Here is a 15,508-nt window from a genome sequence, read left to right on the forward strand (position 1 = left end):
TCAAAAACTTTGACATCTATGGCAGACGGGGAGAAACACGGGGGGGGGTTGGACATTTTTTAGGCATTTAGCTCTATTATGATCCTGTGTTTTCGTCTAACATGAGTAGTGAAGAAAACAGAAACTCTTTAACACAGAATAACCAATGTTATGTTTGTCACTGAACATGGCATGCATTTCAAGCAAATCCCCTCTGATATATCAGTCAAGAAATCACAACGTGACGAATGTTTTCATAAGCAGTGGTTGAATATAAATATACCACAAATATAATAGACCACACAGATCTTAAGAGACACCAGATCCAATCATAACAAAGCCAACTATTTAAATCTGCTGCTTTGTTTATAAGGGTAAGAACGATCTGATGTTGACAGATGGAGGATGGGTGAAAAGATCTTAGATGTTCTTGGTCTAGTTTTCTAAGAATACAGGACACTGATACATTTATAATTTTTTACAGACTTATTTACACTGTTTGGTATGAGTAGATGCTTCATTGTTTTAATAATACAGCAAATTTCAAGATCTTTAGTGCACTGAAACTTACTTTCAATTATAAGGTCTATAATGTGCATGAAGTCATGCTTTCAAATCACACCAGACTACAGTATGCCAATAAATGACCAAGTTTTGAAAATTACACATTATGCTTTCAGATGCATAATTACAAAACAATGAGAAAATGTCTCTTTTTGTGAAAACAATGCCCATCATGCATTGTATCATCCGTATTATCTGTGATGAATATAAAGCTCTGCGTTCAGTATCATTACATCCAACAAGAAGCATTTTTCTGAGCCAGACAATTCAATCACAATCCTCACAATGTGCTTCACATAAAACCCTGGAGAAAACAAGAGACACTTTTCCTTTCTATTTGTTTTCGGAGAGCTATCCTGAGTGTGTGACAAGAAAGGAGTCTAAAACAACCAATTAAAGCAAAATTGCCTTCACTCTAGGAAAAACATCGAGTCAAAGCCCCATGGGAACTACTATAGAGCGCTGAGCACTCTTGTCCTTTCCAATGGCACGGTCAAGATCCACCAGACTAGCACAGATAGACAGATAGGAAGATAGATAAATGACTTTTGGAAACATACTTTTTCTTGTCAACACAAGCACTTACATGAGAATGCAACCCTGATGTCAACTCATTGCTTAACCAATATCTCCTCCCGCCTTTGAGTAAAACCTTTGTAAAATGAAACAACACTTTCTTGACACCGACCGAGACCGATCGCCCCTATGATTACAGAATTTGTCCAATCTTAAAGTTTTCAAAAAGTCCTGTGCTCTACAAAAATTGCCATTGCAATAAGGTGAATACACAATAGGAATAGGAAAAATATGAGATCTCTTTAATATGTCGGTTGTTTTTCCTAGACAGTAATTAGATTACATGGAAAGCTAATAGAAACCCTAGTGAAAAATAAACATACTAAAATGTATTTGAAATACATTTATTTTACCCCAAGTATACTACAAATACATTTACATATTTATGTACTTAAATACCCTGCAATTCTACTGTTGGTATACTAGATTGGTATACTTTAAGTCTGCTAAATTGGCATTAAAGTAATTTTGTACTTAATGCACTCAGTTATCCTGAAATAGTGCTGAAGTTCAACTAAAGATATACTTTTGATTGTGCTAAAGTGAAACTATTGCAAGTACACTTTAGGTACACTTTAAATTCATGCATTTAAAGACTGATATTATACAGAGATCATACTATCCTTATACTAATGATATTAAAACACATTTTAGGCTTAATATTAAGAAATGTGCATTGTGCAATAAAGAAGTACTCCAAATAACGTTTAATTATAATATTTATATCAGTAAGTCTCAAGCGATATGTCAGCAAATATGTTAATGGATTTGTAGTGTACTTTGCCTGAAATAAATGTATTTTAAATACATTTTGGTATCGTTTTTTCACTAGGGAATTTCAGTATGAACTCATTCCTCATCACATTTTTTCTCAGGAATAAATTACATGAGCTTCTATTCGCATTTATTTTATAGCTCTCTTACTGGATGTCAAAAATTGACTTCTTTGTGTATAAAGTTAACTGAGAATGTTTCTGAGCTATGAAAGAGCAAACTCTGAAAAAAAAAAAAAAAAAAAATGTATCCAAGTGTTATAAATGTGCGTTCAAATAATCAGCTGAATATATCAAATATGATTTGCGCCCAAATTGGATTGTCAATAACAATAATATCAAGAACTACATCTCTAATGAGAATGAAAAAAATAATAATAATAAAAAAGAAAAAATGGGTACTTGAGATCCATCATGGCTTAGCCTAGAAAACTAACACATTATTGATCTTTTCTTGGGTTTCTTTCTCTCCGCTGTTTGTTTAGAAAAGCCTCATCCCCACTAATAGCTGTCTCAAAGCATAATCTCCCTCCTCCCCTCCGTAACCTCTTCACGCTCCTCTTTTCACACAGTTAAAGTTAGCCGCCTCGCTGCGGTGATTGTGTTGCTAATGTTGACACCTGCCAGAGCGAGGGCTGTTTGTGCTTCACTGCAGTCTGATGCAGATCATCTCTACACTGGGATCTCTTCAGGAAGATCACCAGTGCCAACCACACACTTTACTCTACAGGCGGATAGAGAAAGAAATGAAGTAAAATAAAGAACCTTTAACATTGTGCGCTTTAATCAAGTGAGCAAATGAGTAACATGTGACTCTGCATATAGATTTTCTTGCTTCTAATAAAGCATAAGATGCTCTTAGGAAAATCTCAAATGATACTGGAGAACAAGATCATCAGGTTTTCTAATGCTCTGAATGCTGCCACAGAAAAACTCGTAAAAATAGTGTGCATTTTCACTAGTAGTCTCAGACTTTTGGAGCCCACCTCATGAATAGCTTTCTTTGTCATCATGACATAAACATTTATGCATCATAAGACTGTAACGCTCAAAATAATTAATTGGTTTGAGTAGAGCCAACTCAAATTAAACAAATTATTTTTATGAGTATTTAGAACTTTTTTTTATCTTTTGAGTTCACAAAACTGACACATTTTTAGTCATCTGAATTGTTTCCTTGTTTTGAGTTTTATGAACTTAAATTTAACTGAAACTGGGCTGGGTTTTCTATTTCCCAGCATGCTTTACCATGACACTCAAAGGGAGAGTAAATGCAAAAATTAAGTGTTATATAATGTTTTTGGTGCAAGATTAATGTTAAATGGGAGATTTAGTAGTGTTTAATGTTTTGTTATGCTAGTTTAGAAGAGTTTCTGTTATGTTGGTTCTTTGTAGGGTTACCATCAACAGTGACGAGTGGATAAAGTTAAATGTTTAATATTGCTGTACTCATTTAGAAAGTGCTCTGCTATGCTAATGATATCAAAGCATTATTTTACAAATTAGCAAGGTAGCATTTATTGAATTAGCTTCTTAAGTACTAAAAATATTTAAGTTGAGATTACATGATCATTTTAAGTTAAATGTATGAATTAGCTTACTCAAATATTTCAAGTTACAAGTACAAAATAAAAATCTGCAAGTTCTGCTTACTTACATTTTTTTTTTTTTTTTTTTTTTTTTTGAGTAAAAAAGGAACATGAACCAAAATTGATCAGTACAACAAATGTAACCATCAGAAAACATCTATGGCATTTAAGACAGATGACTTCACTCACACTGAAATAAAAGGTATAGCAGCACAGCAAAACATTCCCTGGACAAGGCCTGGAAGGAAAAACAGCTCTTGGTGGCTTCCATCTCAGTGTGTTGGAGTGGGGATTCACCCCCAGTCCCTACAGATGTACATTAATGCAGACAACACACTGAGCTCGTCTCTTCCACAAGCCCTCTTCACCAAACAGGCTGCTGTCCAGCCCCATCGTGTCAGTTTGAAGCCCCCATTCAAAAGTATTCATGCATCTGCCTTCGAGGCACAATGGCCGCTAGTTTATAAACTGTCTGCCTGCGAACCCAAAAGCTTTAGTCCACATTGTTTTCATACCCTTAATAAACTTTTTGAAGGAGTTCATCAACTGGCCTGAATAGTCTGTGCACTGAATCTCAAGACAGAAAATAACAGAGATCTTTTTTTCTTCTGCTCTTTTCTTTCTTTCTTTCCTTTTTAGAAGCAGTTTCTCTGACAATGGAGAGAGAAGGCTGTTAGACTTCAGAGGAGTCTTAGGCCCAACACACACAAAAAGAAGAAGGCAGCATTCAATTAAAAGAACAAAATGCTTTCCATAAAGGGGAAGGAGACAATTGATTTTTTTTCCTCCATTCAAAAGTGAGAGGATGATCCGAGCATCACTTCATATCTTATTCCAAAAGAGAAAAACACACATTCAAATGCACACAAAGTGTGAGAATGCAAACAGAGAGTAAATATGTTCACAATGCACAGACTTTTGCAAAAGAGAGATCATTTCAAATCAACCTGCCATATTTGAACAGAGATCATTTCAAATTTCATTAGGCTATAAAAAAATATTAAAAAGGATGCATAAACCATTACTTGTTTCATTTCATTCTAAGCTTGAGGAATCTGTTTTATTTGTTCATTTTTCTAAGTGCTTCCTGTGACACCCGTTAGACAGGCAGGACAAATTTCAAAGAGGCAATAAATTTCAGCATTGGCTATAAGCCATTAATCCATTCTCATACCTTTAAAATGTGTGGAAAACTTAAAGGTCTTAAATGGGTGTCTTCTCTAATGAATTTCATCCCCAATTAAAACGGATCGCCAGAGTCCAAGTTGCGTCTCGCCTTTTCGCCTGTGGGGTCCGGAACGACTCCAAAAAACTCACAAACTTGCTAAATGAACAGGGCGCACAACCATAAAAAAATAAGGCGGAAAACTGCTGTCTACTCCGCCTTTCGTGCTTCACTAGTAAAATAAATAAATATATTTATTAATAGTAATAATAATCATTCATAATAAAAATATTAATAAAGTATAGTGGCCTATAACAATAAATACATTCATATATATGTATATATGAATAATAATAGCCTAAAAATAATAATACAGGAGAGAAAAGAAAATACTCAAATACATAATCGTTCGTGTCTGTTTGTGAAGTAAGCGTTAAATTTGATTTAACAAGTTCAACGCTTTTGTTTCGGTCTCTGAAAGCCTGGTCAAGTTTAACAGTGTGCCGACTTCAGGTTATCAAATAATAATAATAAAGCAATGTATTACACAATATGGTAACACTTTATTTTAATGTGCCCTTGTTACACGTGTTACATGTATTTACTATACCTATAAATTATGCATAATTACATGCAACTAACCCTAAACCAAGCCCTATTTCTACCCTAACTCTATAATTACATAAATAATTATTACTTAAAATGAATAATTACTCTGTAACAGGGACACATTACAATACCTACAATATATTGATAATGAACATGAAAAAAATCTACATAATGGTAAAACTATGATTTAGTTTTTTTTTGGTTTCCTTTGTTTTCGTTTTATTAATATTGCAGCGGCTTCATTTAAACCGAACGATTATTCAATAATCGTTCTGCAAATAACTATGTTCATCAATCAGTGCGATTTGACTTTCGGATGTAGAACTCTATGAGTTCAGCGCATCACTTGTTGCTGAATGACTTTCTCAGCGGTGATCCTGAGCTCTATCCGCTGCGCGTACTGAAGCGCGATGACCTGCCCGAGTGTGAGAGAGGTCACCGGTCACTGCCATTTACCGCATCCCGGGATCCTCCATTGTTCCTAAAATCCACTTGAACGGATCTCTAAAACACCGACCAACGGGACTGAAACGCTCCATTAGTTAAATCCACACGCGCGCGCTGGAAAAGAGTGCGTAAATGATTGCTAAGACAAATGCGTAAAATACAACGGAACAGATCCCAAATACATTTCTGCCATATTAACGATCGAGACTATTGAACAATGATTGCACTATTTTATATTCTCGAATGCATAAACAAAAATATAATACATTTTTTAATGATAATCCTAAAACTAACATGCCTTTCATCGATGTGGGCATTCAATTATATCCTCAGCAGGCATGTCTTCTGACACACCATTTGGCATAAAGACCTTATTTTTATCACATAAATAAGAATTTTTACACTGCGCATAAGAATGCTGCGCTCTGATTCTGGAACACAAAACTATTGTGTGTTCTGAAGCACAATCCATATAATTTCCATGAGCTATTGACAACAATACAACTGCAAAGAAATAAAATATCTCTGTGAAATATTTTAGCAACGCACGAATCTTAATGATTAATTTGTTCAAAACGACAGCAAAATTAACACGATTGCGCACTATAAGTTTTGGATTCATCTTCAGGCCCCCTCCTCACACACACACACACACACACACACACACTTTAATGAGGCATGCTCTCATCTGTATCGCAGCTTGTGTGTGTCAAGTGTGACCCGCCCTCGCAAATCAAATGGCTAAAACGGAAATGACAATTTACATGTCAGAATCAATTGTGTATTTAAGCCCCCATTACAAACATTAACCAGATACGAACGCACCAAATACAATATCCATTAGAATTGCTCGAACGAAGAGGGAATTACGCACAAAGATCCAAGCAGATATACAGTATTATGTGCGAATCATGTAGACCTATTACATTTGGGGTTCAAAGCACTTAAAAAGTTGAAAAATGAAATCCTCTCTGGTTATTAGCACGAGCAGATAATAGCGTTTACGCGCGTAAAGTCTTCTGCGCGCTCCAGAATTGCCCCGTTAACAACGGATGAGTGGAAACCGCACCATTACAAGACTTCTCTCAGATATAAGAGAATGATATTCTCCATAACATCTGCGCAGAGATTTGCACTGTCCCAGATGGCAAACCGCATTTAATGAACAGTCAGGCAGACTTGTCAAGCAGTAATGTGAAGTCGCTTTGTACTGCAGTAGTCTCAAGTGTTTCTGATAAGCAAAAGACATCCACGGATCAAAGATCATAAGCTTCTCAATTTCCCTTGAACTGCCTGAGCCCTCATTCACATCATCTTTACCCACGTTTGGTTATTTTTAAACATCTCTACAACACATCAAAACTCACGCCCTGTCTGGAGTTCACAGGTCACCGGCAATCTAAAAACGACATTGTTAACTGGTCTATAATCCCTGTATGGAGACCAATTACAGCGGAGTCAATAAAAGACTCATTAAAATACCAGCCATGTTTGCATTTTTTTCCATTCAACAGTAGCTGAATCACTAGCAAGAATTATTAAGGACTGTATATTGTTCATTTCCTCGCATCTCGTTAAATTTATAGTCTTGCCATGGAGTGATAAGGTCAGAGCTCTGAATTGGTAAAGGGGTTTGTTACCTTCCCAAATACTGCAATCAATCCAAAGCCTCAAGACAAGGATTTCACACAAATAGAAACAATTATACTAAAGATAATAGGTTAGACTTTATTTTAAGGTGTCATACAGTGTAATTATATATTTAAGTACTGAGTAATATTAAGTAACTACATGTACTTCCGGGTTAGGGTAGGATTAGGGTTTGGTTGAGGGTTAGTTACATGTAATTATGCATAATTTTCTGTCATTACTATAGTAAGTACATGTAACGTGTAACAAGGACACTGTAAAACAAAGTGTTACCAGATAATATATTAAGAAACGGTTACACATTATTTTAATGTGTCGCTGTTACAGTGTAATTATACATGTAAGTACTGAGTAAAAATAATTAACTACATACTTACTATAGGGTTAGGGTAGGATTAGGGTTTGGTTTAGGGTTAGGAGCATGTAATTATGCTAATTTATACACATTATAACTTTAAGGACACATTAAAATAAAGTGTTACCTAAGAGAAATAATAGGCTATATACGATAATCATGTTATTATTTAACAGGATATAAATGATTGTTGTAATTATTATTAGTGATATTAGAAGTAGTAGTGGCCTATGTCAAATTAATAACTAAATAATAATAAAATTCAAACATCTAATGCCCTGGGTAAAAAACTTATAGTATGTTGATCTGGCTTTTTCAATTGCATCTTGTTCGGTACATTTTTAGCAATTAGAACTGCCTTTATCTGAATTTTAAGTAGCTAATGAGCAGCACTGTAATGGCGAAATCAGTAGCTGCAGTGTAATATTATTATGAGCTTATATCTGTTCTTATTAATACGCCTGTCAACAAAAAGTGGTTAATACCAGAGTATCACACGCGCGCGCGCGCGCACACACACACACACACACACCCTCGTGATATATCATATATATATATATATGTATATATATATATATGAAACCCTGGAGTCTATACACTAAAGAAAATCCCTCGCCAGTCAAATTCTCGAGCTGTGTTGAGACAGGGTGACGGGAGAGAAGAGGTTAATCCGTGTTTAATGCAGTGATGGTCCACACTCTGATGGTTATGTTATCTCTGCCCAACATTTGGGTCTCCTACAATTTCAGCCCAGCCAAAATAGCTGCAAGAAAGTGCAGATGGAGTCACTCTCGACGCCTGAGGAGAAAAAATATTAATAGCTAAATAACTTCCGCTTACTTTCACTTAATCTTCCTCTCTCTCTCTGTGTCCCTGTAACATATTCTATTCCAGATGGATTTGTTTAAAATGTCTCCCTATGCTTCTCTTTCAGCGCGGCTTTAGGCTCGAAAGTATCTGCTTTATTTTCATATAAATGTGAAGCAAGAAAGAAAATGCCCTGCTGGTGCGCGTCTAGGGCGCATAAACCGAAACTATGTGAAACCGCTCTTTTCCAGAATATTCTCGCCGTGCTTTATCATAGGAAAATGTTGCATTTTAAAAATATTTTTTTCTGTTTTCTTCTAAATATCGCTGAGTTCGTGCACACTGTGTAGCTACAATAGGCATCAGACTGAGTGAGTCCCCGGCATCAGACATCAGCCATCTCGCCTACAGGTTTTTGATCACCATTATCCCATAACAACACTCCTAAACCCCTGACTGAAGTCTGTTTGATTAGTCTGAAAACCTCAGGTAATCCACAGATTTGCTGAAGTGTCCAGTGCCACTCTCACAAATGGACGCGCGCTCGCGTTTAACTGATGCTCCTCCAGACAAAAAGAGCACCAGGTGAGCTGTCAGACGCGGGGCTGTAACCCATTAAAGACTAATTAAGTTTGGCAGGTTTGTGCTAACTCTGCTGTCGCTCATCATATTTTTTTATTTCCGTAACGAGGATGGCAGGTGCACAAGATTATTATTATTGTAATGGCCACTAAACCAAATGTGGAAGTCATGGTTAAGGCTATTAAGGTTAGGCACTTGGAGATCTGCTCAGGGTGGAGGCAATTTAGACCCCAAAAAAATTATTAGACAAAATATGTTTTTTTAAAGTTTATGTCATATGGCAAAAAAAAAAAAGAAAAGAAAAAAATCCTACAAGATTTGTTTAACTAACTAGCCTACTGCGTAATCAGACTAACGCCTAATAAACACAAGCCACTATATAAGTAAATAAAAAAGTTTCATGTATTTTATATGCACCAAAAAGTCAAATAAAGTTAAAAAATGTGAGTTCTGACTTTTTTGATTAACTAGATTGTCCAATGCATAATTAATTTAAGACCCTATAAACGCATGAAATAAATAAATAATGTATATTGTATATACCAACATGTTTACGTGATTCCATCAATGTAATAATGTTTGCATGCATTTTGTATGCCAAAAATGTCAGCAAAAATGAAAAATTTGAGGTCTGACTTTTTCTATTTAGTCTGTGTAATCAATTTAACACCTTATAAATGAATGAATAAATAACGTATTTTGCACACCCAAAAAATGTTTACAAGAACCTATCAATGTAAACATGAAACATAAATAAATAAATAATAAACAAATAAATAAATAAACAAACAAACAAACAAATAAATAAATGTTTGCATCTATTATGTATGCCACAAATGTCAACAAAAAGAAAAAATGTGAGTTTTTTTTTTAATATGTAATCAATTTAACACCTTATAAACAAATAAATAAGTAAATAAATAATGTATTTTGCATTTAAAAAAAAGTTTGCAAGAATCCATCAATGTAAATAAATAAATACCAGGATCATATAAAATAAACACAAAATCTCCTGAATTTACGCCCTGGGCGAGTCACTGTGAGCCGTTTAGAGATGAAAGTGAAAAGAAATAAAGGGGCTCAGTTTAATCAGGGCTTAAAAGCTCTTCTACATTAGGGTTTGTGCGCGAAGAGCTGCTGGAGGATCAGTGTGTTTCTCACCGGTGCCTGCGAGCTCTTACACTCCTCAGCGACACAGACGCCCATTCAACACACCGCAGCTCTAATAAGTCTTAACATTATTAAATGTTATCCGGATGGTAAACTTAAAGAATCCCTTCAAAGAATTTAACAGTGAATTCAGTGTTCGTGCCGAAGATGAGACACTGGAAATGACAGATTTATGGAATCATTAACCCAGAGATGACGCACTCACAGCATTCCCAACAAATTAACAACTACAACCAGTGGACAGCAAAAGAAACATCGGAGTTGGTTTCATGCATTTGTTTAAAAACGAATACCAATTTCTCCCTGTGTATAAACGCATATGAAAATATTTATGAATGAAGTATAACTTTGGCATAATTTAGATCATGCAATGGTGAAAATAGAAATAATCCTATATTTTTATTTTTATTTAACAAATTAATTAATTGATCATTCTATAGCAATTAAAGAAAATCAACCCGTCAGATATGTGCAAACGAAGCTTTACTTTGTCTTAAACCAACTGCGCAGTTACGCGCAACTAAACCCGCACAAAAGCCGTCGTTTTGCACCATGAAATGTTGAGCTTACAATTCTAAACGCTCCTTCATATTACAAAACTATCTAGCAGCAGGGAGCACTGAATAATTTATCTGCCTTTCTTTTCTTATGCCCTTTGTACAAAGTTTTCCCCTCTTTTCTGGGATCTTTGAATGGGGGGTCACCGGTCCAGTTACTCTTTTTGCTGCCCGGCTCCAGTGCTTTTTCTCTTTTTGTATCTCAGTCTAAAGGTTACAAAGGCTTAAAACGAGATTGTTCATAACCACGTTTAGGGGGGAAAAAAGGCAAAAGCGTATTGTGACCTGTTATAAATATAATATTAAATACATTAGTGCACTATTGTAATAGTACAAATATGACCTTTTAGAATTATAATATTATATTTCGAATTAAAATAGTATGTTTAATTATAGCTACATTTATAAAATATATGGCCTAAAAATAAAAATATATTCATATATTCATATGTCCCAAAATATGAAGTCTATAATATATTTTCAGTTTGCAATAGTTGTGCAATACAATTAAAATGTTTTCAAATAAATATTTCCAATTCACAATATGAAGGTCATGATATAATATAATATAATATAATATAATATAATATAATATAATATAATACGTATAAATGTAAAATGTTGCCAAAACAAGTCCCTCCACGGCTCCACCGGGTCCACATGTCCCGCGTAATGTAGTTGCTTAAACTGACATCGATTCTCAAATGGGTCAAACTGTCAGTTGTCGTTTAGGGGGTCGTTAAAACGCAAGGGAAATGGAATGTGCCACACAAATTAATTTACCAGGCTAAATACCTGACGTCAGGGCTCACATAAATAATTGAGTAAGTACTGAACAGCTAGCAGCATGAATAATGAGAGCTATTTGTGCCTTTTTTTTTCCAAGGGGGCGCACAGATTCCCCCTGGCGAGAATGAAGGACTGCAGCATCTGTCCCTTTCAAATAACTACTTAATGAAATATCAATTGCAACAGCAGCACCAATTATAGCACCAGTCCATCATGATCTGTCAGTACAACTGATCCACACCTCAAAAAGCAGAGTTCGAGTTTTTAATACACAACTTTTACGCACCACGTTTCCTCGCTTCTGTTCACACACAATGAGAAATTTAAAGGCCTCTGACCTTTGTCCCCGAGAATCCCATCGATGCTGTGTTTGGTTTTCTTTTCTCCGTCTTCATCTTTTTTATCACAGTCGTCATCGTCATCTTTCTTGCCAAAACGAGCTCTCAAAACCCGACTAATGGAGCTAACTATAAAGAGAGATAATAATCACTGTAACGCCCAGTGTAACAATCATAACACTAATAATGTGATTTTTTTTCTCTTTCATTTATGTATCAAAGCACACTAAAATCCGAAATAAAAAATTCCAAATTTAATCAGAACCGAATATACAGAATGTTCCATTATTTAAACATGCAGTGAAGTGCGTAAAGTGCCTCTAAATGTCAGTAAGAAAGAAATGGTGCTTACCGGAAGAGGCCTCACCTGAAGGAACCGTGCCTCTGTCACACACCCCGTCCTTCAGCAACTTATCCCGGATTTCCCAGCTGAACATCCCTGGATTCTCGCGTTTGTATTCCTCGATTCTCTTTTCAACGTCGGGGGTTGCAACTTGCTTTAGTATAGAACAAAAAAAAAATTGTGGAGGCGGAGAAAACACAGGGAGAAGAAAGAAATGCGCATTCTGTTTACTATAAATCCTTCGTTTCCATTTAGATTTAAGAACTTTTTTTAATAAACTCTCCATTGCGAAATGTTTGAGGGAAGCATTTGTTTTGGTGAAATCGTTCACTCACCCTGGGTTTGCTTCCACCTATTGCTCCCGGACGAATGGAGCCGGTCTCCTGGTACCGACAGAGGATTTTGGACACGCAGCCGTGTGAGACACGCAGTTGTCTGGAGATCACGCAGGGTCGGATGCCGTGATGGGCCATTTCCACTATTTTGTGTCGGATATGATTCGGCAGTGGCCTTCCGTTGATGAAAACTCCACCGAGCTGGTTCACTCGACCTTGACCCAGAGGCGTTGAGACTGCGGGAAAACATTCAGGCCCAAAAAGGGCGATTGAAAGAAGGAAACAATAGCATACTCTGTAAGATAAAGAAAGTTCCACTTTACAATACCCATGTTAACCGTGCAATTAAATTTGTGATATTGATTACCTAAAACTACATTTTGTTGAACATCTTACAATTACGCATTAGTTTTGTGCAACGTAAAATTACACATAATATTGTCAAAACACAATAGTAGGCTACTTGTGGATCAATTTATTTTAGTTTTGAAAATAAACTTACAAATTCTGAGTCATCCAGGCTTTGCACCGAATTTATCACAAAAAACATCTACATGCTGTCATTCTGATTAATCATATCATATCAGCTAATATAATTTATCACGTAATCGTGCGTATCGCCTTGTGTTTATTGGAAGATGCGAATAACGATTAATCAAAGCCTGCAGAATCAATCCAAAAAAATCATCTCACACATTTTCTTTCCTGAAAGAATCCTTCTATACTATCAGCCTATCTGATGTTAGGAGAGGATGTAACACTTGAGGACACTAATTGCCATTCAAGAGGCACTAAAGATGTGCCACTTTAAACCTCGATTATTCCCAGTCATGCAACACAAATATTAGTGTGATGCTTTGAGCCAGTTTTATTTCCCTTCACTGCTGCGAGATACTTCTGCAAATCCCACAGATTGCAGGATTCGTGGGTTAGAAGGCTTTCGTCAAACTGCTCTTAAGCACGAATTCACTCGATCTAGGAAAGACGTTCCCATTTAATGCGCGAGCTGCGTATGGAAATCATACGTCCAGACTGGAGCATTTTACTCATAATGCTGCGAGAAAAATCTCTTTGTTGTCAATTATTAAATCACTGATTAAAAAAAAACAAAAAAAAACTCTTGTTTCTGTTTCTTATTTCGTTTCTTTAATTGTATCACTATCGCGTAAAAGAGTGCTTGACATACCTTAATATCTATTTTTTTTTATTCTAAAAAAATCCGTATTTTAAAATTACAAATATGTGATTAAAAAAAAAAAAAAAGTTTATTAATAATAATAATAAGTAGTAGTAGTTTTCGTACCTTCTAATGGGAATCCGGTTCTGGGGTAGTTCTGGCCTGGAGCTGGCCGCATCATTCGAGGAACTGTTCCTGGTAAAGTAGCCATTCCAGCTACTCCCAAAACTATTGAAACTCTTACTAATAAATGAAAGAAATCAATCACACAGAAAGCTCCAGTGTTGTTTGCGCCGTGGAAACTGTAACGGATCCAAATAATTTAAAAAGAAATCCAAACACACACACACACGCTCCAGTGGACAATGCCCAGGGCGCAGAAGAAAAAGTCAGATTTGTTCTTACAGTGAATACCCAAAAACAAGTGCAGAGTAAAGCATGCAATGTGCTCTGAAGCAACTGTGAGTAAATATCAGTGAGAGGATCTGCTAGTTTTGATTACAGCTGCTGTTTGCTGCCTGAGAGGAGTTTAAGTGGCCAACTTTGGCGCACATAGTGGGAGGAGGAAGCGCGCGCTGCCATAGGCTCTTCGGCACTCTTTTACAGCATGGAGAGGAAGGGTAATGCCCGAGATCTGCCGTCCAATCGGGAGGAACTTTGCAGAAAACACACAAGCACACTGCCCTCCCACTCCCTCTCTAAATCAACACAGGAAATGTTACAATGAGTTTTCATTCATCTCTCATTTGAACTGAAACGTCAGTTTAATGCGTTCGACTCTCTCTGTACTATAGACACACACACACACACACACACACACACACTATATAATATAATATAATATAATATAATATAATATAATATAATATAATATAATATAATACAAAAAAAACTCTTGTACAGGAAAACGATTGTAATCGTGCATTTTAGCTTTTGTGAATATATCATAACTTACTATTTTTATTAATAGATTCATAGCGTGGAATTATGTTCATCATCATTATTAAATAAGAGAAAGTGATTTTGACTAGACGGGGGAAAAGAGAAACACGGCAGATATCCATCAGTTTGCAGTGTTGTATCATGAAGAATCTGATTCTAATGCTATTGTTTTGTGTGAATAAAGAACAGAAGGAACAAGAGTGTTTTGAAAACTTCAGCACACTTACCTGAGGTCAGAGAGGGTCATGATGATGCAAAAGAACTGATGAAGATGAAGAGACTTGGCCTGAAACATTTGACATATTCAATATAGATTAGAAAAATAAAAGGTATGACAAGAATACCTTTTACCTGGATAGAGTTGTTGAGTTGACTATATGTTTTTTTAGAGATTGAAAAAGTTGGTTACACTTTATTTAAGGTGTCTGTGTTACAGTGTAATAATACATGTAAGTACTGAGTAATATTAATTAACGACATACTATAGGGTTAGGAATAGGGTTTGGTTTAGGGTTAGTTGCGTGTAATATGCACAGTTTATAGTAATTACTACAGAAACTAAATGTAACTTGTGTAACAAGGACACTGTAAAACAAAGTCCAATAGCCTATTTCAAAGGTTTTTCCGTACAGATGCTTTTTCTGAACAACTAGAAAATGTTCATTATGATCGAAAAACCCTCGTGACTCTAGCTGAAACTTCATTTTAAGAGTGTGAGTCACTTCACCTGTTTTTCTGCGAGACCTGGGAGTCGCATAACA

The 15,508-nt window shown here is 35.8% G+C and overlaps 1 protein-coding gene across 3 annotated transcripts in view; it reads right to left on the bottom strand.

Moving 5' to 3' along the window:
• Positions 1–14,281, bottom strand: part of pax7a (paired box 7a) — a 60,890-nt gene extending 46,609 nt beyond the window's left edge. For 2 of the 3 annotated variants that reach the window (XM_084100058.1, XM_084100060.1), the window contains exons 1-4: positions 13,932–14,281; positions 12,629–12,864; positions 12,303–12,447; positions 11,951–12,079 (exon numbers count right to left, since the gene is read on the bottom strand). In XM_084100058.1, coding sequence (XP_083956184.1) covers positions 11,951–12,079; positions 12,303–12,447; positions 12,629–12,864; positions 13,932–14,016 — 595 coding nt within the window. In that variant the 5' untranslated portion in view covers positions 14,017–14,281. The remainder of the gene's footprint in view (positions 1–11,950; positions 12,080–12,302; positions 12,448–12,628; positions 12,865–13,931) is intronic. The other variant, XM_084100059.1, reaches the window with a different exon arrangement.
• Between the last annotated feature and the right edge of the window lie 1,227 nt (positions 14,282–15,508).

This window comes from Abramis brama (assembly GCF_963993115.1).
Source record: "Abramis brama genome assembly, chromosome: 23".
In the NCBI taxonomy this organism is placed as follows: domain Eukaryota; kingdom Metazoa; phylum Chordata; class Actinopteri; order Cypriniformes; family Leuciscidae; genus Abramis; species Abramis brama.